Source organism: Tachysurus fulvidraco, chromosome 5, assembly GCF_022655615.1.
Source record: "Tachysurus fulvidraco isolate hzauxx_2018 chromosome 5, HZAU_PFXX_2.0, whole genome shotgun sequence".
In the NCBI taxonomy this organism is placed as follows: domain Eukaryota; kingdom Metazoa; phylum Chordata; class Actinopteri; order Siluriformes; family Bagridae; genus Tachysurus; species Tachysurus fulvidraco.
In genome coordinates this window covers 32844939-32869323 of record NC_062522.1, presented here as the reverse complement: position 1 = coordinate 32869323, position 24385 = coordinate 32844939, and the positions used below count along the sequence as shown (strand labels likewise).

At 38.7% G+C, this 24385-nt stretch overlaps 2 protein-coding genes across 2 annotated transcripts in view; both read left to right on the top strand.

The window, feature by feature from the left end:
* Window positions 1–24385, top strand: part of LOC113638718 — an 84009-nt gene that overhangs the window by 58784 nt on the left and 840 nt on the right. The window contains exon 15 of the mRNA XM_027140157.2: window positions 22285–22358. Coding sequence (XP_026995958.2) covers window positions 22285–22358 — 74 coding nt within the window. The remainder of the gene's footprint in view (window positions 1–22284; window positions 22359–24385) is intronic.
* Window positions 880–6586, top strand: LOC113638723 (membrane-spanning 4-domains subfamily A member 15-like). The gene is made up of 7 exons (XM_027140166.2): window positions 880–1180; window positions 1676–1866; window positions 2444–2533; window positions 2726–2782; window positions 3340–3456; window positions 3760–3864; window positions 5659–6586. Exons 2-7 carry the CDS (start codon window positions 1705–1707, stop codon window positions 5761–5763), a joined length of 636 nt encoding a protein of 211 aa, XP_026995967.2. The 5' UTR covers window positions 880–1180; window positions 1676–1704; the 3' UTR covers window positions 5764–6586.

Genomic DNA, 24385 nt, shown 5'->3' with positions numbered 1-24385 from the left:
ATAAGACAAAATGTCCCTCAGCTCGGGGTCTTTACAGCCTGTTGGGATCAGTTTTATTTGTGACTCTGGTTTCCCAAATCTGGAGAGTTGTTCAGTCAGTACATCATTATCTATATAAGGGGGGAATATTAGACAAAACAACTATATTCGAGGGGCTACTGAGGGGAAAAACGTTGACCAGCGTGTCTTTAATTACAACCACTTTAGCGACCACAAGCACAACTTTGTGAATCTCACCAACAAACATCACCACAGCCTTGTTCATGCGGGCAGCAGAGACAATGCTCCTCCCGCCGATTAGCTTAGCTACCGCTGAGGCGCCGCCTCTATGGTGCACGCGACAGTCCGTAACAGTTTAAACCACACACACACACACACACACACACACACACACACACACACACACACACACACACACACACACACACACACACACACACACACACACACACACACTACTCGCTACACACCACTTTTTGCTCACTCAATCACACAACATACAACATAAAGAAAAAAGAAATAAAGTGAGTTTTCATTCACTCACACCTTCGCTACACGCTCATTCGCGCATGCGCAGAGAGAAAGAGAGAGAGAGAGAGAGAGAGAGAGAGAGAGAAAGACAGAGAGAGGGAGAGAGAGAGAGAGAGAGAGAGACACACACACACAGAGAGAGAGAGAGAGAGAGAGAGAGAGAGAGAGAGAGAGAGAGAGAGAGAGGGAGGAAGAAAGAGAGAGAGAGACCCAGAGAGAAAGACAGAGAGAGGGAGAGAGAGACAGAGACACACACAGAGAGAGAGAGAGAGAGAGAGAGAGAGAGAGAGAGAGAGAGGCTGGTGAGGGAGGAACTGTTTACATCCGTTATATTGTAAGGAGAAACAGATTCCTTCATTCCTCTTTTGCTTCCTTTTCTAGCTGTAATTTCTACACTGGAAATATCTGTTCTGTTGATGTATTAATGAGTAACTCGTTTACTTCCAGCTTTTATTTTTTCTGTATAGAGTCTGTTCTTCCTGCACAACAGATTCTTAGAAATTCATTTATTTCTGTCTTCTGTTGACCGGAAATGTCTTTCTGTGGTCAGTTCAGAATAAAGCATGTGTGCTGGTGTGCTGGACACACACACACACACACACACACACACACACACACACACACCCTGACTGCACTGCTACCGTGACAGGTTTGTATTTATGAAACTAAATACTTTTTGTAACAGGATCACTGTTTTCTTTAACAAGTTTTTGAAAATGTTTTCTTTCTTTCTTTCTTTCTTTCTTTCTTTCTTTCTTTCTTTCTTTCTTTCTTTCTTTCTTTCTTTCTTTCTTTCTTTTTTCTTTCTTTCTTTCTTCTTCTGAAAGAAGTTCTTGTGAAGATACTGATATGTGTTTTATCATGTGTATCATTCCGTTCTGTAGCACTGTAGAGATGCGTCTGAAACAGGACTAGCAGGATAAATATAATAAATATCATAAATTATTTAAATTATTTAAATAAATTATTTAATTGCCGGAAATAATGTCTTACTTTCACAAGAGGAGAAAATGTTATGTTTTGTCATTTTTTATATATATATTAAAAACACACTGTAATTTTTGTGTTAGTTTCAACCCGAAAAAAGCTGTGTTTCAGCTCACGTTATTCCTTCAGTCTGATTGTGAAAGTTTTTTGTTGTCAGATTAAAAGGTCAGACTTTGTGGTGTAAAGATGGCCAGCGCTCCTGTATCTGTCTCTAAAGTGGGAAGTGGCTACACCGTCTTCACTCAAGTTATTCCCTCATCTACAGCCCCGACTACAGCAGAGCAAAATTCCACTCAGACACTCGGCCCACTGAGCAAGTTCCTGAAAGGAGAACCCAAAGCTCTGGGGGTGAGTTACACAATTACACAAATACACACAACACTTGCTCTGTCGCTGTTATTATTGTTATTTAGTTGTAGTGGTAGTTATAGTGCTAGTGGTGGTAGTTATAGTAGTACTAGTGGTGGTGGTAGTTGAGTGTTTAAGGTGTTGAACTACTGCTCAGATGGTAGTGAGCTTGAATCCAAGGTCATCCTGCTGGGACCCTGAACAAGGCCCTTAACCCTCATCTGTGCAGTTGTATAAATGACATAAATTAAAGTAGATCAGGGCGTCGGCCAAACGCTGTAAATGGTGGTGGTAGTTTTAGTGTTGGTGGTTGGAGCTGTAATGGTAGTTATAGTATTGAATCATTAGAGCAATAAAAGCTCGACAAAACACCACACTGACCCTGCAAGTTAAATTGAAGAGTAACATGACACAAGTGATGAGGAAGTAATGAGGATGTGTGAGCTACCGGGGCTTATGGGAAATGTAGTTCATGACAGTTCAGAAAAATAAAATGATACATATTTTTAAATATGATGCATAAACACCAATGTGCACAATAATATATAAATCATATAAATGTTTTTTTTCCACACAGACTGTCCAAATATTAAATGGTTTATGGATGATTGTGATGAGTATCTTGTCCTTCCCCAACTACTTATACTTACTCTGGGGCCCTTTGATTGTAAGTGTTTATCAGTTTTATGGACAGTTACCAATAATGCAATAACAAATATAACTAGAGTATTTAGATAATTACATGTGGAGAGCTCCAGGAATAACCTACATTACGTTACGTTACGTTACGTTACAGGAATAACCTACGTTACGTTACGTTACGTTACAGGAATAACCTACGTTTTCTCCTCGCCCTTAGCAAATCTTGGCCGGTTCTCTGAATGTTTCAGCGAGCAGAAAAATGAATCCCTGTGTGGTATGTAAACACCACATACATTTATTATTGTTATTATTATTATTATTATTATTATTATTAGTAGTAGTAGCAGTAGTAGTAGTAGTAGTAGTAGTAGTAGCAGTAGTAGTAGTGGTAGTAGTTATTCTTGGCTAATTATAAGATCCAGAATTTAATTAATGCACATAAGATCAGATTTATTCTTTAAATTCTCGAACCCTAACAGGTATTTCATGAGGATGAGAAAATCTAATCTTTACATTTCTAATGATGAATATTAGAATGAAGTAAATTGATGAAGATTTTTAGTGAGTGGTTTGGTTTGTATGAACAATTCTGTGATTAATATGTCTGAATTAAGATTAAAACCAGATGTGTGCGTGGTCCTCATGCTGTTGCTGTTCTTCTTCTTCTTCTTCTTGTTGATCCTCCCTGCTTTAGAGAAAAATTTTCATCGGCTGTGCAAGCAAATATTACTACATGTAAACCTCTGAGGGTTTCAGTTTAATGTATTGAATGTCTCTGAAGTCTTGATTTAGAGGTTTATTTATTTATTTGATCTCCTTTATCCCTCGCAGGTGAAGGCTGCTCTGACTCTGAACATCCTCGGTGCCATAACGACTGGAATCAGCATCGTCTTCATCTGTTTGCCGTTTGAGAGATTCGTCTTTTCAGGATATTTCTACATTAGATGGGTGCGGATTATTTATGGATTTATGGAACAAGGGTGAAACTATCTGTCTGTTTAATCTTGTAAAGTAATAAGTTAAAGTTTAGTTAAATTTTGCTTCTTTAATCTTACATTATCCTCATAAACAGTAGGTTACAGATCCCGAGCAGCAGTAGTAATATCACAACATTAAGAACCAACAGTAAGAGAACAACAAGAAGGAATGAGACAATAAAACAAAAATAGAAAATAATCTTGACAACAAAAGCTTGACATGGCTGATCTTTTTGACCTGTATGACCTGGTGATGTTTTTTTTTTTTTTCCAGATCGTCCCAGATGTCATTTTACTAGCTTTCTCTTTGCTCCAGTTGGCCATCTCCATCTCCCTCTCTGTTTTTGCCTGTAAAGCCACATGCTTAAAGGAACCTGTTGTAAGTATTTACAAAAGAAAAAACATCTTACAATCTTGACTTTATTGTCAGCTTCACGTCAGTGTACACACTTCACCCTGTGTTCAGTTAAATAGGTTGTCGGCCTTATGACCCCCTGAATCTCCTAAAACTAACCTGGTGATGAAGTCATGTGACACACACATAAAAACAGTACCTCTGGGATCTGTATAGAACCATGTGGTTCTGTACAAGGCACCAGATAACTGTGTCTTATTGAGAGGTTCTGTGGAGAAATTTCACTTGGAAAGCCATGAACCTTTAACATTAAATCTGTTCTTTAACTGATAGAATGGTGAAATGGGTGCCATTACTTTTGGAGTTTCATCTCTATATAGAAAACACTGCATAGAGACGTAGTTTAGAAAAGATTGATTAATGTTATGTTTGCTGCAATTGACCTGGCTAGCAGAATTGGAGTTTTTAGCTTAGCATCCACTGGCCATAAGTAAGAAGAACTACAGTAGATGTCAGAGTCGGTGTTGGTGTCTTTGTTGGTGTTTCTGTGTCTGTGTTGGTTTCTGTGTTGGTGTCTGTGTCAGTTTTAGTGTCTGTGTCTGTGTTGGTGTTTCTGTCTCAGTGTTGGTTTCTGTGTTGGTTTCTGTGTCAGTGTTGGTCTCTGTGTTGGTGTCTTTGTTGGTGTTTCTGTCTCATTGTTGGTTTCTGTGTTGGTGTCTGTGCCAATGTTGGTGTCTGTGTCAGTTTTAGTGTCTGTGTCTGTGTTGGTGTTTCTGTGTCAGTGTTGGTTTCTGTGTTGGTTTCTGTGTCAGTGTTGGTCTCTGTGTTGGTGTCTTTGTTGGTGTTTCTGTCTCAGTGTTGGTTTCTGTGTTGGTGTCTGTGTCAGTGTTGGTGTCTGTGCCAATGTTGGTGTCTGTGTCAGTTTTAGTGTCTGTGTCAGTTGGTGTCCGTGTCTGTGTCTGTTTTAGTGTCTGTGTCAGTTTTAGTGTCTGTGTCAGTGTCTGTGTTGGTGCCTATGTAGGTGTCTGTGTCAGTTTTAGTGTCTGTGTTGGTGTCTGTGTCGGTGTCTGTGTCAGCTTTGGTGTCGGTGTCAATGTTGGTGTCTGTGTTCGTGTCTGTGTCAGTTTTAGTGTCTGTGTCAGTTTTAGTGTCTGTGTCAGTGTCTGTGTTGGTGTCTGTGTCAGTGTTGGTGTCTGTCTCTGTTTCAGTTTTAGTGTTTGTGTCAGTTTTAGTGTCTGTGTCAGTTTTAGTGTCTGTGTCAGTTTTGGTGTTGGTGTCTGTGTTGGTGTCTGTGTCAGTTTTAGTGTCTGTGTCAGTTTTGGTGTCTGTGTCAGTTTTAGTGTCTGTGTCAGTTTTGGTGTTCGTGTCTGTGTTGGTGTCTGTGTCAGTTTTAGTGTCTGTGTCAGTTTTGGTGTCTGTGTCAGTTTTAGTGTCTGTGTCAGTTTTAGTGTCTGTGTCAGTTTTGGTGTCTGTGTCAGTTTTAGTGTCTGTGTCAGTTTTGGTGTCTGTGTCAGTTTTAGTGTCTGTGTCAGTTTTGGTGTCTGTGTTGGTGTTTGTGTCAGTTTTAGTGTCTGTGTCATGTAGGTGTCTGTGTCAGTGTCTGTGCTGGTGTCTCTGCTGGTGTATGTGTTGGTGTCAGTGTTGGTGTCTGTGTTGGTTGTAAAGAAGAAAGAAGAAAAAAAGAAGAAAATATTTTAGTTATATACAGTTTCTTTCCACAGGAAGCATCAGATCATTGTGACTAGACAGAAGATGTCAGTATTTCACAGTGTTTACTGTCCCTTTGGTGTTGATTCAATCTGCTGCCTTTCTTTACAGGGGATCAGTACATTAAACATCGCTGCCATGAACCAGACACCTGCAGGAAGTCCTCCAACATATAGCAATGTAAGCGACCAATTAGAAGACAGAAATTACTTTTAGAAAATAAGGAAGTACCATTAAAGTGTTCATTAATCCCACTAGGGCTCTGAATAACACACTGACTATCTGTTTGTTTTTTACTTTCCTATTTCCATCATGACTATACAAACCAGCAACATTTTTTATATATATTTATTTTACATTATATTCTGTTGTTACAGCTGTTAGTGATCAGTCAGTTCCTTCTGGAAAAAATCTATAAAATGCTCCTACATTCATTAGTTAATCATGAGTAAATAATTAATCATTTACAAAGCATTGCTTCTATAGTAATAGTCATAATGTCATTATAAACGATTAATTCTTGATCAAAAAGCATAAATCATGTGCTTAGTAATTACATTTACATATTTTAATAATGATCAATATACATTTTTAAAATAAGCAATAAATTAGTGTCAGTGGTTCATGAGATCATTTAGAAAGTGTTAGCAATTATTTAAATGGAGTTACCGAGTGTTGATAAATGCTTTATAAATATGTTTGTAGGAGCTATTTGTGTATTTTTGTTTGTGTAATGTTAAAATTAAGTAGTTTATTTTTTGGACTTTTGTGTTAATCTTTTATGTTAATTAGAATGTGCTTACTTTTCTTAGTAATCGTCTAATGTGATTGATTTGGCACTTAATATTTCTTTTCTATTGGGTTATGCTATGTGCACCTAGGGAATAAAAGGGCTTCAGTTGTGGCAGCCCAGAATGCACCTGGGTGGGCCTGTGTTTTGTTTTTTAAACAGTTTTTTCAAACCAGTTGGGCACAAGGAGCAGAAGAATCTAAATTGTTTGTTTGCCTGCAAACCCTTTAATAAAGCTCACCAAACGCATCACCTGGTTTGGACTCAATCCTTTAACTGCGTAAACCACAACTCATTGTGTATCTTGGTGATTATTTGAGTTATTTTGGAGTTATGTTTGATTCATTTTGTTGATTTCATTTGATTTGACAAATGTCGCTACAACAATAAAAAACCTGCCCTAAGACCTAAAAGACAATTCATCGGGATATTGAGAAGTGGATGTACCTGCAAAATGTTAAGCTCCACCACATTGATGCTGAAGTTGAATTGCATATTGGCACTGATGCAGGCAAAGTGATGGAACCGTGGGAGCTGATCAACAGCCAGGACGAGGGGCCCTATGCTGTTCGGACCCGAGTTGGATGGGTCATTAACAGTCCACTCTGTGGGGAAGGCAGGAGTAAGATTGGCTGTACTGCTGTCATCACCGTGTCTCTCTCATTCGAGAATCCACACATGTTGACCAGTGGAGGTATGTGAGCTCCCAAGACAATCCAGCAGATGAGGCATCGCGAGGGATGAGAGCAGAGGACTTCCTGGAGCACAGCAGGTGGATCTATGGCCCAGGGTTCTTGTTTGAGTCTAAAGACAAGTTGCCTAAGCTGTGTGTAAAGTGTGATCTAATCCCTGCTGATGAGCCTGAAATAAAGAAGGATGTAACGGTCAGTGCTGTTGTAGAGGAGATGAAAAGCCCCACCTGCTTCCTCGTCTTCTACTTCTCCTGCAGGGTGAAGCTGAGGCGGGCTGTGGCCTGGGTTTTAAAGGTGAAGGAGCTCCTCACAGTACTGTCCCAGAAATGCTAAGACTTTTCAGCCATCACACAACAGTCAGACGAAGATGTAAACACCAAAGAACAAATGGTGGCACAAAAAAATCAACATTTTAAGAGCACACTAAAAGGACAACATTTAACATGTGAAGACCTGGCAGAAGCAGAGCATTCAATCATTCAGTTTGAGCAACATTGAAGGCTCAAAGCTGAAATCTGTTCACTAAGAGCCACTAAGAGCGTCCTAAAGGACAGTAACTTGTACAGGCTAGATCCACTGATTGACAGTGGAATCGTAAGAGTGGGTGGCCGCCTCAAGAGGGCAGCATTACCATTAGAGACCAAGCACCCTGTCACGCTGTGCATGTGGCAACATTAATTCTGAGGCATATTCACCACCAACTCTGCCATGCAGGAAGAAACCAGACTAGTTGTCCAGGCTCCGTCGGAGATACCAGATTATCAATGCAAACTCCCAGAAACTGCCAGAAAGGTCCTGTCAGAGTGTGTGACCTGCAGAAGAAACAGAGGAAAGCTGATGGAACAAAAAATGGCTGATCTACCACAGGAAAGAGTAATGGCAGATAAATGTGCACTGTGCGCTGCAATAGACCCTCTGTGGTGCGTAAACTTGAGAATGTACTTAAAATTCTATTTACAGATATCAGCTTTGAAAAGGCAATAGACCTCATTTATCGTGCTGAGTTGAAGCATTGACATACTAAATTAAATTTGATTTAGATGAAGAAAAAGGAATGTAAATTTGATCAGTTTATCAGATTATGCAGTGAATTTTAAATCAGTTCATTTCAATTATACAACATTACCCATTAATAAACCCATTTAACAAACACAAATAATACCAATGGTTTATTAACTAGTTTAACTAGCTGTAAGGCCTCCATAAAGGTGCAGACTGATGATAGAAGAACATTGAACTATTGATGACTGATAAATGAGGCCCATTGTTCCACTGTACATGTAGCTGTGACTGTTTATTACACTGCTATCTCTGTGCTGTTTCCTCTCTCGGTAGGTGAAAGTCTCAGTGGTTATGAATATAATCAGTGTGGTGGCTGCTGTGGTATTTTCCGTTGATTTGAACATCTACCTAGTTAGTTATTGTATAAACCCTTCTGTTCTGCACATATTTAATGTTTCATGTTAACTGACTCCCAGCTCGTTATATTTTCTCTCTCTATCTTCAGTTAACTGATTTTACCTCCTGGTTCAGATCCGTTTCCATGTTTTATCCCAGTGTCAACAGTACAGATAAACAGTAAGTGTAATGAGGAGTCATAAGGCTGAGGATCCATGTGCAGCAGTTTTATTAAATCCAAACTTAGAATCAGACAGGCAGGGTCGAGACCGGCAAACACAATATCAGAGGACAGACAGAAATCAGAAAGAGATCACTAAAGATCAAATCCGCAGCTTCAGTGGATTTAGTTTTATTTCATCTTTAAAGACCCAAAAGCAAAGAATTAAAATCTAAAATCTTCATCTCCAGTGTTCTTTACGCATTTCGAGAAAACTAGCAAAACGAAATCAAATAAAATACGATGCAGTGATTTGGTTTCTGAAAAATGAACAACAAAAACAAAAAAAAATCAAGGCAGCAGAAAGAACTGAAAAAAGTCTGTCGCTTTTAACGTGTCGTGACCTCCAGAGCCACAGAGCAGCGCTAATCAGTGAACCGAGCTCCGGGACTCGGCTGTGAGAGAGCGAGACCTACTGCATTATTCAACATGAAAAAGTGTGTGTGTGTGTGTGTGTGTGTGTGAGGTGAGGGAGAGAGAGAGAGTGAGAGAGAGAGAGAGAGAGAGAGAGAGAGAGAGAGAGAGAGAGAGAGAGAGAGAGAGAGAGAGAGAGAATGAAGGAGAAAATGTGTGAGTGAAACTTAGAGTTAAAGACAAGAAGCAGAGTATATAACAAGGAAGAAATGAGAAAGGAGGAATGAAAGATAGAGAAAGAGGAGAAAGAGACATGAACTAAGAATCAGTAAGATGAAGAGAGAGAAGATTGAGGAGCTCTTGAGGAACGACGCTTTAAATCAGCCTCCTGCGTAGCAATAAAAGTAAGAGAGAGCGAGAGAGAGAGAGAGAGAGAGAGAGAGAGAGAGAGAGAGAGAGAGAGAGAGACTTGATTTCCACACAATCTTCGGTTTTTAATTAAAACACATTATGTCAACTGTTTTGATTTTAATGTGTAATGTTCTCTTTAATCTTTAACATACAATATTTTATTCCCAAGGTCGCTGTACAAACAACACAAATAACATCAAAAACAAAAGAAAGTGAAAACCAGAGTGAATAACTGACTGCATTTCAGTGGTGTAACTGATGCCGTGGCCACATCACCTTCACCACATCACCTCGGCAAGAAAAAACCCCAACTTAGACCACCAGAGTTCCTGCTCTCTGGACTGTAGATTAATAACACATGTGTCCTAGTAAACTCGGCTGAACAGAATCCCAGGTTGTACAGTTGGAGGTTTCACACTACTCCTACTATCTGACCTTTGACACTGTACATCACTAAACCCTGGACTAACCTTCTCCTTATGTGCATATTTGCACCGTCAGCATGAGAGACTTTAAATAACGTCTTCTCTCCCACTTTCGTATAAGTGAATCATTGTGTATCCTACACAAACCAGGAAGTAGACGGTGTAGTGGAAATTTTAAATATCATGAGTGTTTATATGTGTATTTATAGTCAATTCTGTGTGTTAGACTAGGGAGAGAGAACAGGAGGCCGGAGGCGTTTATCTACAATGTCAATCGGCGGAAAGCCGCAAATACGGCAACCAAAAGCAGTGAAATGACACTATTCTTATTACCAGAGTTGTAGCACAAACAAAATATTAAAGCAAACAATCCATTTAATACTAAATAAAAATAACATTTACTGATTCGGTCTTTGTTTTGTGAATATTTGTTTATTAATGACGTCATTCATCGGACTCACTGTTAGTAGAGAACGCACACATACATGAACCAATCTGATTCAAGACTGGCATCATTACATCATGCATAAAATTTGGTGTCCACTTTTGCCATTTAATAATACTATAACTTTTGGCTTACTATGTAGTCATATAATATATAATATAAAGCTAAATTTGTTTTTTCTTTCTTTGAATATTTGTCATTTCCAATTTAAAGGTAATCACAAAATCAATTGAATATCTGAGATCTGGGTGTTGTGATTAATAGGAATAGTATAATTTAGAAATGTGTCTCTCACCAGGTTATTGTAGATTTGTAAATTTCCCTAGACTTAAATCTCACATTTGAGCCACGTTTATTGGTGAGAGCAAAATAAAATACCATCTTTACTTCTTTGCTTTTATCAGCACCTCTGAGTCTGAGTGTGGTTTTTTACATGTATATCAAAACTGCCACCACAACAGGAGACAGAAAACAAGAATTTAACTAGAATTCAGGAAACACTCACCCCCACCCATCCACAACCAACCTCTGCTAGTAGGGTGGAGTACCGATCATGGCCCGTTGTCATGGTGATAGAGCTCATATATTCAGGGCTCTCAAGTTTTGAAGACAGGCAAGTATGACATCTCCAAGCCCCCCAGTGAACACTCCCCCAAAAAAGTAAACAAACAAACGAAGAAACAAACAAACAAACAAACAAACAGAATAAAAAAAAACACAACAATGGGGGTGTTGTGTTTGGTAAGGATCACTGACCACAATTTAACCAAATACTAGTATTTGTTCAATTTCCATTTATTAATTTCTGTGTGTTTTTTTTTGTGTGTGTGTGTTTGTGTGTGTGTGTGTGTGTGTGTGTGTGTGAGAGAGAGAGAGAGAGAGAGAGAGAGAGAGAGAGAGAGAGAGAGAGAGAGAGAGAGTTTATTGTGTGTTTGTTGCCTTCTTCTACTCCTTTATCATGTGTAATGTTGCTCCCATATAAAACAGTTCAGCACAAGCCCAGACATTTTTAGGGTCATGATTGAGGACAATGTCCCGTCCAGAGACGAGCTGTTTTGTGTTGACCATCGAAACCGACCATCGAAAATACCCTCTCTAATGAATGTTTTTTTATTTTTTTTAGATTGGTTGTTGCGTTAAATCTTACCCAGATACAATAGTGCTATTTTCTGATTGGCTGTTATGTAGCTTCTTTTTGTTTTGATTGGCTGATAAGTGTCAGGCTCGACTAAGAGCTCCAGGGGAGACACGCTTGATTCCTGCCCGTTTCCATAGAGACAGCGGTGCGGACTGATACGTTTTGGACCCTGCGGCTTATTAAATATATGATAAACAATATGTTTTTCTGTCAGAAATACAATGTGTGGCAGGAGAGCTTGACAAAAAACCGACATGAGGGACTGTCTCTCTCAATGCGTGTGTCAGGACTCAGCCCGGACTTTTGCCACGTGCATCTGTTTACGTTCCTCGTCACGTGTCTGCCCCGCCTTCGTCTGCCCTTCCCTGTCTACACACCTGTTTCCTATTGTGATTACCCTGTGTATTTAACTGTGCTGTGTTGCCTTGTGCAGCACGGAATCCTCTGTTAATAAACCCTGTTTATTTTGCTATCCCGTGTTCATGACAGAAGATTCCGGGGAAAAAAAAAAATCAAATAAGAAAAAAAAAATACTCCCAATCGGCCGGTCCAGGTTACCGCTGGTCCGGGCTGAGTCCTGACAGTGCTTTTTTAATAAAGACAAAATCGTAGTCGTACAGGCAGGGTCAGGGCAAGTAAACACAATATCAGAGCACAGGCAGAAATCGAAATCGGTAAAACAGGCAGAGGGTCAGGGCAGGCAGCAAACAATCACAAACGAAAACACAGAAGCAGAAAGCAGAACACAGAAAACCAGGAATAGCTCAGAATGATAGATGGAACAGATCGAGACTTCACACTGGTGTCAAGTTCAAGTTCAGTCTTTATAGGAAGTGGCTGATGAGGAACAGGTGGTGGAGCAAACAGAGTCAGAGGTGTAGTCCGGGAGAGCTAGTATTCAGGTGATGCTTCTCGGTGTTGGTGTGGGTGTGGGAGGTGCGCTGACCGTGACAGCGTGACACTATTGTGCCCTGTTTATTACACAGACTGAAAAATCTAGTAAAGGCCTTTATAAGAAATTATTCACCAAAAAGGTCACTGAGTCCCAGACATCCTGTCGAACAACACAGAGCCTAACATCCCATATCCACACACACACACACACACACACACACACACACACACACACACACACACACACACACACACACGCATCCCAGATATGGACAAAACACATTTATTTATTTATTTATTTAGTCATGGTTCATCTTCCAGGGTCCAGAAAGAAATCCAACTAATTATTTGCTGCTTGTATGGAAAGAAAAGTAGAAGATTATATTAAGTTATATTCATTTATTGAATTAGATTTTTAAGTTGTATTTCTTTCAGCAATGTCAACAACACTATAGTAACATCATATTATTTTATGTGTATATAGTTATAACTGGTTTATTGTTTATTAAATCTGAGAACGTAACTCGTGTTCATCATGATTAGTTATTACCTTATTACCTGATTTTGTGTTTAAATAGTAAGACACAAGCGGCACATGCCACACGTCTCCTGATGGTGTGAATGTACTGTAAGTGTAAAGCTCCATCTGCCACAACCAGGGAAGGAAGGAGACGAACTCGTACACAGGATAGCTTCAAAGGAATGGGGTTTAATAAATGATAAAGACAAAGACAGTAAAATGACGAGGACTAAAATAATACAAACGACGAAACCTAACATTGACTAGACATAACCAAAGAAAGACAATGATGTCACAATTAGGATCAGGTGTGGAGACAGGGAGGAGCAGACGAAGGCAGGGCGGACACGTGACAACAACAATGACAACAACAATAGCACATGGCCAAAAGTCCGGGCTGATCTCTGACACCATCTACATTGTTATTTTATTTATTTTTTTTGTTTAATTCAATTAACATCCATGCAAAAAAACAACAACAACAGATGAGTCAATAACTGTTCATGGTAAAGTCAAATTATTCAAATAAAAGGTGTGAATGAATGTCAAACATCCGGAGAAAGAAAGAAAGAAAGAAAGAAAGAAAGAAAGAAAGAAAGAAAGAAAGAAAGAAAGAAAGAAAGAAAGAAAGAAAAACAAAGTAACCAAATCAAATACAGAAAAAACGCATTTAACTCGTAAAATCATGCATTTGATTCAGATAATTGTCATTTGGCTCACATATTCATGCATTTGACTCAGAGAGTCATAATGCACTTATACTGAGTCAGATGAAAAACATCCCCTAGGAGGAAACTGCCTGATCGATGACATGCATGCATTTAACACTTTGCACTTTCATTTCATGTTGTGGAGCATGTGAGAGATGTGTTATATCCTGTTTTTTCCTGTTTTCAACACAAAAAAACACAAAGCTCTGACTACTGAGACACTGTTCAAAAATATTAAATAAATATCTTTTATTTAAAACATCACCAGATCAAATATACAAATTATAAATACTCTCTGTTTGTGAAATGTGCCTCAGACCAAGAGGTGCTGTGATATTAGAGGAAGAAACTGCTGGAAGAAGCAGTCCACAACACACACACACACACACACACACACACACACACACACACACACACACACACACACACACACACACACACACACACACACACAGATGAAGAAACTTACCCAAATTTTATTTCAGTTTAGTTTGCTAATAATATGTCTGTTTTCATTTCTTCTTCTTCTTCTTCTTCTTCTTCTTCTTCTTCTTCTTCTTCTTCTTCTTCTTCTTCTTTGGAGTCTTTCATACTTTTTGCATACCTGTGCATTCTTACCATAACTGATTTATTGTGTTTTTCTGTTTCATTTTATTCTATTATCATTTTTTCCCTCCACTCCTATAATGCTTTTCTGTTTCCTTTCCCCCCACAGACGGTCCAGATAACGATCGGACTGCTGACTTTTCTGTTTGGGATTGTGTTGGTGTCTGATCCTGTTTTCCCTGATCTCTGTTATTAGTCTATTCAAGAAGCTTTTATTGTCATTTTAACCATATATAGCTCTCCAGGACCATAGTGCTACATAAAACAAAGACAGGGCTAAGAACTTAGTGTTAGTCTTAGCCACATAAAGTGCATCTGTTCAACCTGGTACGAACAGTGCAGGACAAGACAGTGCAGGACAAGACAGTGCAGGACAAGACAGACAAGACAGTGCAGGACAAAAGACAGTGCACACAAAAAATACACAAAAGACAATACACAAAAGACAATAAACGGAAACAGCACAGTGTAAATACTGTATGTTGATTACAACCATGTGCAGTAATACTATAAAGAACACAGTGCTATAGCAGCAGTTACATGAGATAATGTAAAGTATCGTACAAAACAGCAATCAACTGAAATGTGAGACAGAATGTGTAAGGAGCAAAAACAGTGTGTAAAACAGCATGTAAACAGTTTGATGGATGTACTGTATATCGGAGGAGTGTGTATTTGGTGTAGGTCTGTGCAGTTGATGTGTATGTTGTGCTCAGTACAGTGCAGTTCAGTTATCAAAGAGTCTGATGGCTTGTGAAAAAAATCTGTTGCACCGTCTGGTCATGAGGGTCCGAACGCTTCTGAACCTTTTTCCAGACGGCGGAAGGGTGAAGAGTGTGTGTGAGGGGTGTGTGTGGGGTGAAGGGCGTGTGTGATGTGTGTGGGGTCGTCCACAATGCTGTTGTCTTTGCTGAGGCAGCATGTAGTGTGAATGTCCATGAAAGCATTTCACTGCATGTCGAACCCTGTATGTACTGTATGTGTATGTGACAAATAAACTTAGATTGATTTGATAAAGGGAATAAAGACGACAATGATCTTCTCAGCTGTCCTCACTATCCGCTGCAGGGTCTCGTGTTCAGTGATGGTGCAATTCCCAAAGCAGACAGTGATGCAGCTGCTCAAAAATGCTCTCAATGATTCCTTTGTAAAACTTAGTTTGGATGGGGGAAGGGAGATGTGCTTTTCTCAGCCTCTGTTGGGAAATGAAATGCTGGGAAGTTAGCGGAAATGTCTACGTCGCCTCTACGTCTTAAGCGTGCACTTAATAATATTATCTGTAGGTGGGAGAGGGATACTCTCTTTCTCCTGTCAATCACAATGACAGAGTATGTTCATATTACTGATATTAATTCTTTATCTCATTGCAGTACATCATCGCCGGCTCTCTTTCTAAAAAAAAATCTTAATCCCTGCTTGGTTTGTAAACCACATCAGTTCAGTTAAAAGGCAAATTTAAGTCCAAACTTGTTACAGGCGTTTATCATTAATACAACTTCATTTTTTATGCAAGAGATATTAATGAATTATAGTTTTATGGGGAAAAAAACAGCATTCCGCACATTCAGCTAAACTCATCCACATCTCTCTCTCTCTCTCTCTCTCTCTCTCTCTCTCTCTCTCTCTCTCTCTCTCTCTCCCTTCTTTGACTCATGCCTTGTTTCCTGGACTGTTGGGACGAACAGCTCAGACCAAACCTTCACTTCTGTTTTCCTTCTTTTCTTTTCACAGTAAACTATTTCACCATCACGCTCTCTGACATGCTTCAAACAAGAACAGAGCATCATTCTCTTCTCATATCACACGAGTAAATACGTTTAGAAGATTTTTGGTTTTTAAGAATTTTTCTGTAATAAATTCTTAATTTAAGTAAAATTTGAGTGATTTTGCTGTTGTTCATTATCTTCTCTCACTCAATCATTTTCTACCTCTTATCCGAACTTCTCGGGTCACGGGGAGCCTGTGCCTATCTCAGGCGTCATCGGGCATCGAGGCAGGATACACCCTGGACGGAGTGCCAACCCATCACAGGGCACACACACACTCTCATTCACACACACACTCACACACTACGGACAATTTTTCCAGAGATGACAATCAACCTACCATGCATGTCTTTGGACCGGGGGAGGAAACCGGAGTACCCGGAGGAAACCCCCGAGGCACGGGGAGAACATGCAAACTCCACACACACAAGGCAGAGGTGGGAATCGAACCCCCAACCCTGGAGGTGTGAGGCGAACGTGCTAAAACCTAAGCCACCGTGTCCCCCTGTTCAATATCTTTTGAGGTAAAAATAGAATTAGAGCCAGAGGAGTTCACAATTCCTTTTGGTTTCTCAGGAATATCTTTGACATCATGCTGATCAAATTTGTTCTAGCTCCTAAACTCCTAAAATAAAATAAAACCCTGCAGAAGGAGAATTCAAACGACACGGTTATGAAACCTGCTCTGAGGTTTTATGATGATTTAACCCTTCACTACATCACACACATTACTAATGTTAGAACATTACGGCTCGATGCTTAGCTATCAGTGACAGAAAAACAGTCAATTGTAACAGAGAGGAGAATTTGATTTTCACACTCGTGCTCAGGACAAACTAGATAGGAAGTCAGCAATAAAAAACTGTGCAGTGAGCTTCAGGACTCTGGGCTTCGCTCCAACTCTGTTCACATGTTTAACACATCTGGTCACGTAGTAGCATTTTGGGGGGTTTTTTAGTTTAGACTTTGCTGAAATCTGAGAATATCTACATCACTGAGACCTTAAAAATCCTTTCAGAACAGATAGAAGATAAAAGCGTGGTGAAGAGACAGAACTGTACAGACGAAGAAGAAAGGAGAGATGCAGAGAAAGAGAGACAGAGAGAGAGAGACAGAGAGAAAGAGACAGAGAGAGAGAGAGAGAGAGAGAGAGAGAGAGAGAGAGAGAGAGAGAGAGAGAGAGAGAGAGAGAGAGAGAGAGAGAGAGAGCACTGCTAAAAGGACAGAAGGTAAAATATGACTTTTTTTTTCTGTGTTTTTAACAGACAAGTAACAGGATCAGTGTGTAATGTGTTCAGTTAGCGGTTTTTCCTCGGGTGAAATTTTACTTCCTTAAATTCAGTGTAAATAAAGCAATGACTTGCTGGAAAAATGACAAGAAAAAATTTTGAATAAAAATATGAATAAGATCAGAAAGAGGGAGAAATTAAACATAAAACGTACTTCAGTGAAAGTCAATAATTAAGATTCGAGGACAATAATTGAACTGTATAAGTTACACAATGAAGACAAACCTCTCAGTGTTGTAATGGTACACAACTAGTTTGTGTTGTGAACTTATGACATTTGTGTTCACACTGTTTTTATTTTACTCTGTTACACAAACAACACAAGTTTCCTCTCTAACAGTGTTTATGTTAAACTTCAGCGTAAAAACATTTGATGTGAAGATTTTACTAAAGAACAGAAGATTGAAGAAGAACCAGAAAAAGTAAAAAGGCTTCAGGATTCAGATTATAATACAGATTATAATAGAGATTATAATAGTGTCAGGACTCAACCCGGACTTTTAGCCACGTGCTGTTTTTGTTTACCTTCTTCGTCACGTGTCTGCCCCGCCTTCGTCTGCCCCTCCCTGTCTTCACACCTGATCCTTATTGTGTCATCGTGTCTTTTTATATTTAAGTGAGCCGTGTTGCCGAGTGCAGCGCGGAATCATTAGTTACGTTTACCCCTCGTCATGTCTAGTCTATGTTACGTGTCTTCATTTGTATTGCTTTTATTATCGTCTTTATGTCGTTGTCTTTATTATTTATTAAACCCCCTTCCTTTGAAGCTATCCTGCATACGGGTCTGTCTCCTTCCGCTTCCGGTTGTGACAAATAGAGATTAATACGGATTATAAAAAAGATTATAGTATAGATTAATATAGATTATAATACAAATACAATTATTTTTTAATTTGCTTTAACATACTTATACATGATGATAAAATGGTGCGAAACTTTACAGCTTATATATAATAAAATAAAACTACTAAAATGTTGTGCTAAATCGTAAAGAAAAAACAGAAGTATTAGTAATATTACTACTAATAATAATAACGATGTATATGTGTCAGGATGTAATTTCACCTGAAGACTCGTTGCTTACTACAGCACAAGGCTAACATTAGCATACTCCTCTGTTTCCTCTTTGTCCGTATTTGATGTTTCTGGATAAATTTGGTTCTGGAAGTTTCTGACCAGTCGGACCTTCGAGAGTTGTTACGAGTTTCTTGAAAGTCGAGTCCACGTGTTCACGCTCAAGCAGAGAATAAACACCTCGGGATCAATAAGTGTTATTAAAACTCCTGTGTTTTCTTCTGTCTGTTTGTGAAAGGTTTTTTTGTTGTCAGATTAAAAGGTCAGACTTTGTGGTGTAAAGATGGGATGCACTTATTTCCAGGGATAAAAAATGGCCAGCGCTCCTGTACCTTTCACTAATGTGGGACGCGGCTACACCGTCGTCACTCAAGATCTTCCCTCATCTACAGTAGAACAAAATTCCACTCAGACACTCAGCCCACTGAGCAAGTTCCTGAAAGGAGAACCCAAAGCTCTGGGGGTGAGTTACACAATTACACAATAATACAATCACACACAATTACACAAACAAAATCACAAAACACTTGCACTTATAGTAGTAGTTGTGTCGTTATAGTAGTAGTTGTGTAGTTACAGTAGTAGTGGTAGGTGTACAGGTACCTGTACTTGTGGTAGTAGTTGTGGTTGTAGATTTTTTGTGTTTATATACAGTAGACACACAACAGTATTTATTTAAAAGATTTTTACAGTTTTATTTACAGTACAATGTGTGTGTGTGTGTGTGTGTGTGTGTGTGTGTGTGTGTGTGTGTGTGTGTGTTTGTGTTTTAACCTCAGACTGTCGAGATAATGATAGGTTTGTTGACGTTATTGTTTGCTATCTCGTTGGCGACCTACTATGATTCCATCACCATTTTCTCCGGAATCGTCTTCTTGAGCTCAGCGTTGGTTAGTGTTCTTCAGTTTTTATGACATAAATATACAAATATATAAAATGGTATTATTTCAGGTTTCAATAAAATGTTTTTTTTCCCCGTACTCGCAGCACATCACCGCCGGCTCTCTGTCTGTTTCAGCGAGCAACGAGTTAAACTCCTGTGTGGTACGACATGATTTCTGTTTCTTTTATCTGATGATATAGTTTTGCTTCTAAATGTCACTGTAACAAACACTGACATCAATGTTGTAATGTAACGGAGTACAAATTCGTTGCTGTACTTAAGTAGAAATTTCACGGATCTGTTTATGTCAACTTTCACTTTTACTCCACTACATTTCCTAGATAAAATGTATACCTTTACTCCGCTATATTTCCACTAAGCATCTTCGTTATACCCAAGTGTCATATTTTTACACAGGGTCAATGAAAAAATGAAAAGAAAGGCAGAATGATATCAGACTTCTTTTTAAAGAAGCAAACACATACAGATCAGGTGCAAACAGACCCCAGCCCCGCTCCCAGCCCCTGCATCACCACAGTACCCCAGAGCAGCTTCCTGCCTGATGCTAGTAGTCAGACTTCACAAGAACCACTAACAGGTTTGAGAACCCACCAGGCAGTTAGTCACATGTCCAGTTCAGAATTTAAGTTTAGCTTGTTATAGATGGTTTCATCAGTTTAGGCTTTACATAAAAATGTAATTAGGTGTTGATGTATGTGTGACATACACAAGATAAAATTATAACATAATATAATATAAATTATAAAATAGATTATGGGAGATATATTCTACCTCTAATGAGCAATTATGCGATTCATCCATGCTCCTTGTTAGGGTCATTTGTGTCATAGTCTGTGGACTGTGTCATAGTCTGTGGACCCCCTAAAGTTGCCTTGGCCACCCCCCTGCAAAGGAGGAGGAAGCACAACTTTAAATACTTTAAATACTTAAGTACATGAAATATCAGAAAATGACTTTTCATATTTAAGTACAGTAAATATCAGATACTTTAAGACTTTTACTTGAGATATATTCTAAAAGGTGACTTTCACTTCTACCAATGTCTTTTTCTAGAATGATACTTTTATTGCTTAGTATTGCTATTTATTACTTTTATTGAAAGTATTGCTTTCTAGTACTTTATACAACACTGACTGACGTGAACACAAACAATACAGAATGAGAAACGAAACCAGAAAACAAAAAAAGACTCGAACATGGGTTTAAAGGTAACAGTAAAGAATTTTAAATAAAATGTAAGTGAACAACACAAAATTTCCACAGAGACAGAATGTTTCAGTAAACAAACAAAAAAAATCAATAAACATTTAAGTAATTAAAAAAATGTCTATTAGTCTAAAAAATTAGTCTATAGTTGCCTACACTATAATAAAATAATACAATTTTCCAACAATCTCTTTATAGTTTAATTTTCTAGCCTTGACAAAACAAACAAACAAACAAACAAACAAACAAACAAACAAACACTGCTGTCAGTGGAAACCTTCTAACAGAATAAAGCCTGTATGAGGCTGTGCAAATTTATTTATTTATGTATTTATTGATTGATTGATTGATTGATGTTTCTCTCCAGGTGAAGGCCACACTGACACTGAATATTTTTAGCACGCTATCTGCAGTAGTCACCATCGTGATCCTGATGATTGATATGATTTTGGGGCATCTGACTATCTGCCACTATGACTCCACTCTCCATTACACAAAATGCGAAGAACACGTCTCAGAGGTTTGATTCATTTGTTTGTTATTTGATCATGAGCTGTGTAAGGATTAAAAAAAAACTTTGGTAATCGTGAAAAAAGAGTTACAAAGAAAGAAAGAATAGAAGAAGTGATGTGAAGTGAAAGGACTTTTTGCCGTGATGGTGACGGTGATGTTTATTTCAGGGCATGAGGAGGAGAATACTTGGAGTTCTGCTGGTTTTCACTCTGCTCCAGTTCTGCATCTCTATCGCACTTTCAGCCTTCACCTGCAAAGCCATCTGCACCAGTGAACCGAGCGTGAGTATAAAGAAGAAGAAAAGCATTTCATCTTTCTGACCTTTCACTTTATTCTCCTTGATACCTGAATGCATGATGCTGCTGCTAGCTGGAGCTCAACTCCAAGCTACTTCAGATCCAGCAGGTGAAACAGCCTCCAGTGGAATAGCAGGTCAGCTGATCAGGTCAGAGGTCACCTTCAGCTCCACAGATAATCACTTCAGTTCAGTTCAGCTTTGTTTCTATCAACACGACATGTGGACAGTTCAGGTGTAGGTTCAGATCTCCAGATGTGAGAGGAAGAAATTCTCCCCAAGAAACCTTGTAAGAACATCAAAAGTTCTGGTGCCCTGTTGTGAGGTTGTGAGGAATTCTGGGAGTTGGAGGGTGACATTTGAAGTATATACAATGTTATTGTGTAACTTTAAAGTGTGTGTGTGTGTGTGTGTGTGTGTGTGTGTGTGTGTGTGTGTGTGTGTGTGGTACAGCTGAACATCATCAACATGGTCCAGAACCCTGAGAGTTTTGCTCCTGGTGCTCCTGTGAACAACCCTTTCCCACCTCATCACACTCAGCAGGTAAGAGAAACCCACAGCTGAAACCCACCATAAGATTCTGATACCTTTTTGCCCCAAATTGAGAAATAATCTTGACAAAAAAATGACAAATCAGATGTAAATAATCCAGTGCTTTCCCGGAACATTCTACCTTTAGCCACGCCCACAAAACAATATAAAGACTTGGATGTCTCCTGTCGCTGCACTTAATTTGTCAGTAGCTGTTTCTACTACCGGTTGCCATAGTAACAGATTTTATTAGCTAGCATTCCGCTTGACAACAAATTTTTTTTTTTTTGTGGCAAAAACAAAAAGTTCTGGAGGGAGGTTTAGAGTTTGTGTATAAAGTTCAAAAGAGTTTATCATAAAATATACAACATAAACTATTTAATCTACTGGAAATCATGTTATATTTTATATTTATATTTATCTCTAACACTGTAGGATCAACAACAACTATTATTATTATTTGCCTTTGAAATTAATCATTTATTCATTAGCGATCGAAACTAAGAACAAATCCAGCAAGTTTTTAATGATTTATTGATTATTGTTGTTTTCACAGGGGGTCAATATGATGCACGGCGTCACCATGGCTACAGCACCCGGGAGAAATCCTCCGGCGTACAGCGAGAAAATGTAACCAGACCACAGAGAAGGAATAAAAATAAACACACACACACACACACACACACACACACACACACACACACACACACACACACACACAATGTACATCACACACACTATATACACATCACACACATCACACACATTATACACAATTATTGCTTCTAGATCTTTTTTTTTTTCTCAAAACCTCCAAAAATAAAGATGTTTAATTAACATAATTTGTCATCTTTTGAGTTGAGTTTCTCACATAAACAGCTGTGCAGCATAGGGGATGTGGTAGCCTAGTGGTTAAGGTGTTGGACTACTGATCGTATAGTCATGAGTTCGACTCCCAGGTCCACCAAGCTGACACTGCTGGGCCCCTGAGCAAGGCCCTTAACCCTCAATTGCTCAGCTGTATAAATTGAAGTAAAATGTAAGTCACTCTGGATAAAGGTGTCTGCTAAATGCCGTAAACGTAGAATGCAGATTTAGTTTAGAAATAAACTTTATTTTTGTTCTCTAATCTTAAACAAAATAAAAAGAATAAATATCTAACATGAAGCTGCTGCGTTCTGGACTCTGATTGGTGTTCAGGTGTTGATTAATTCTCTCTAACAGCAGCTCTGACTGTAGATCAGGTTTATATTAATGTACTCACTCTGATACCTTATCGTTTCCATAGCAACAGCTGGTTTCTGAATTGTCTACAACCAGTGTTGGTCAATAACGTGTTACTAGTACTAGTTACTACTTTTTAAATAAAGTAACTCCGTTACCGTTACCATATGGTGCGGTTGTCTGTTACTTTTTTAATTAATTAATTTTAGCTGAAGTGTAGCCTACAGTTTAACCTGTTTACAGCAGCGACGCATTTAGGATCGGTGGATGCCAACCACTGGAAACACGAAGAAGACGCACAGTGGGCGTGTTTCCGTTTATTCATGTATGTTCGGCAGCAAGACGAGTTTCTCAAAGTGGAAATATGCTCATTATTTCACTTTAGTTAAGCATAAAGACAAAAACCTTTTAGTCAAATCTAAGCTGTGTCTTTCTGGTTCGAAGGTCCGATCTACTGCGATAAACAGCAACTCCAATCTGTCGAAGAACCTCCAGAAACTACATGCCTCGACGAAGCTAGAAGCTAACCCGGTGTCGGTGGACACACTGGAATTGAGTTAAGCCGCTCCAGCCAAACTACAGAGACTAGATTTTGACCGGACTGTTATAGCCAGGGACAGATCAACAAACTAACAACAAAGCTATTGCATGGTACGTTGTTGAAAACATGCAGCCTGTCTCTACTGTGGAGTCACCGGCCTTCAGGCAGCTCGTTAGCATGATGACATTTTCAGGCGGCACACAGCAAATGGGACGAAAACCTTTTTCCAATTACTTGGTAAAAGAATATTCAAAAATGGAAAGTGAGCTGAAGACAACATTTGAGTGGCTAGACTATATCGTTATTGGTTGTTAGTTTGTTGATCTGTGTTTAAGTCAGTTTTGTGTTTGTATAGACAGTAACACATAAAAGGGCATTAATGGGAACATTAAAGAACGTTCTTTAAAAAAAGTAACTAAAAAGTTTCTTTTAACAGTAATGCGTTAGTAATGCGTAAGTAATCAACAAAGTAATTGAGTTACTTTTTGAATGAAGTAACTAGTAACTGTAACTAGTTACTATTTCTTAGTTAATAACACAACACTGTCTACAACAGACAGGTCACATGAGCTGTAATTTCTTCTCTGGAAATATCTGTTCTGTCGCTGTATTAATGAGTAACTCGTTTACTTCCAGCTTTTATTTTTTCTGTATAGAGTCTGTTCTTCTAGAAATTTATTTATTTCTGTCTTCTTTTGACTGGAAATTTCATAAAGATAATAAATATCATAAATTATCAGTTGCTGCTCCAGTGAAACGTACTCAAGTGCAAAAATATTAGATGTTATCTGACAGAAATAATGTCTTTCACATGAGGAGAAAATGTTATGTTTTCAGTCATTATATATATTAAAAACATACTGTAATTTTTGTGTTAGCTTCAACCGAATAC

Bases quoted from the DNA above. Each gene is read 5' to 3' on its own strand.
- LOC113638723 (XM_027140166.2), top strand. From the start codon at position 1,705: ATGGCCAGCGCTCCTGTATCTGTCTCTAAAGTGGGAAGTGGCTACACC. The intron at 2,534-2,725 runs GTAAGTGTTTAT...CCTCGCCCTTAG, and splicing joins TACTCTGGGGCCCTTTGATT to CAAATCTTGGCCGGTTCTCT. The intron at 3,865-5,658 runs GTAAGTATTTAC...CTTTCTTTACAG, and splicing joins CATGCTTAAAGGAACCTGTT to GGGATCAGTACATTAAACAT.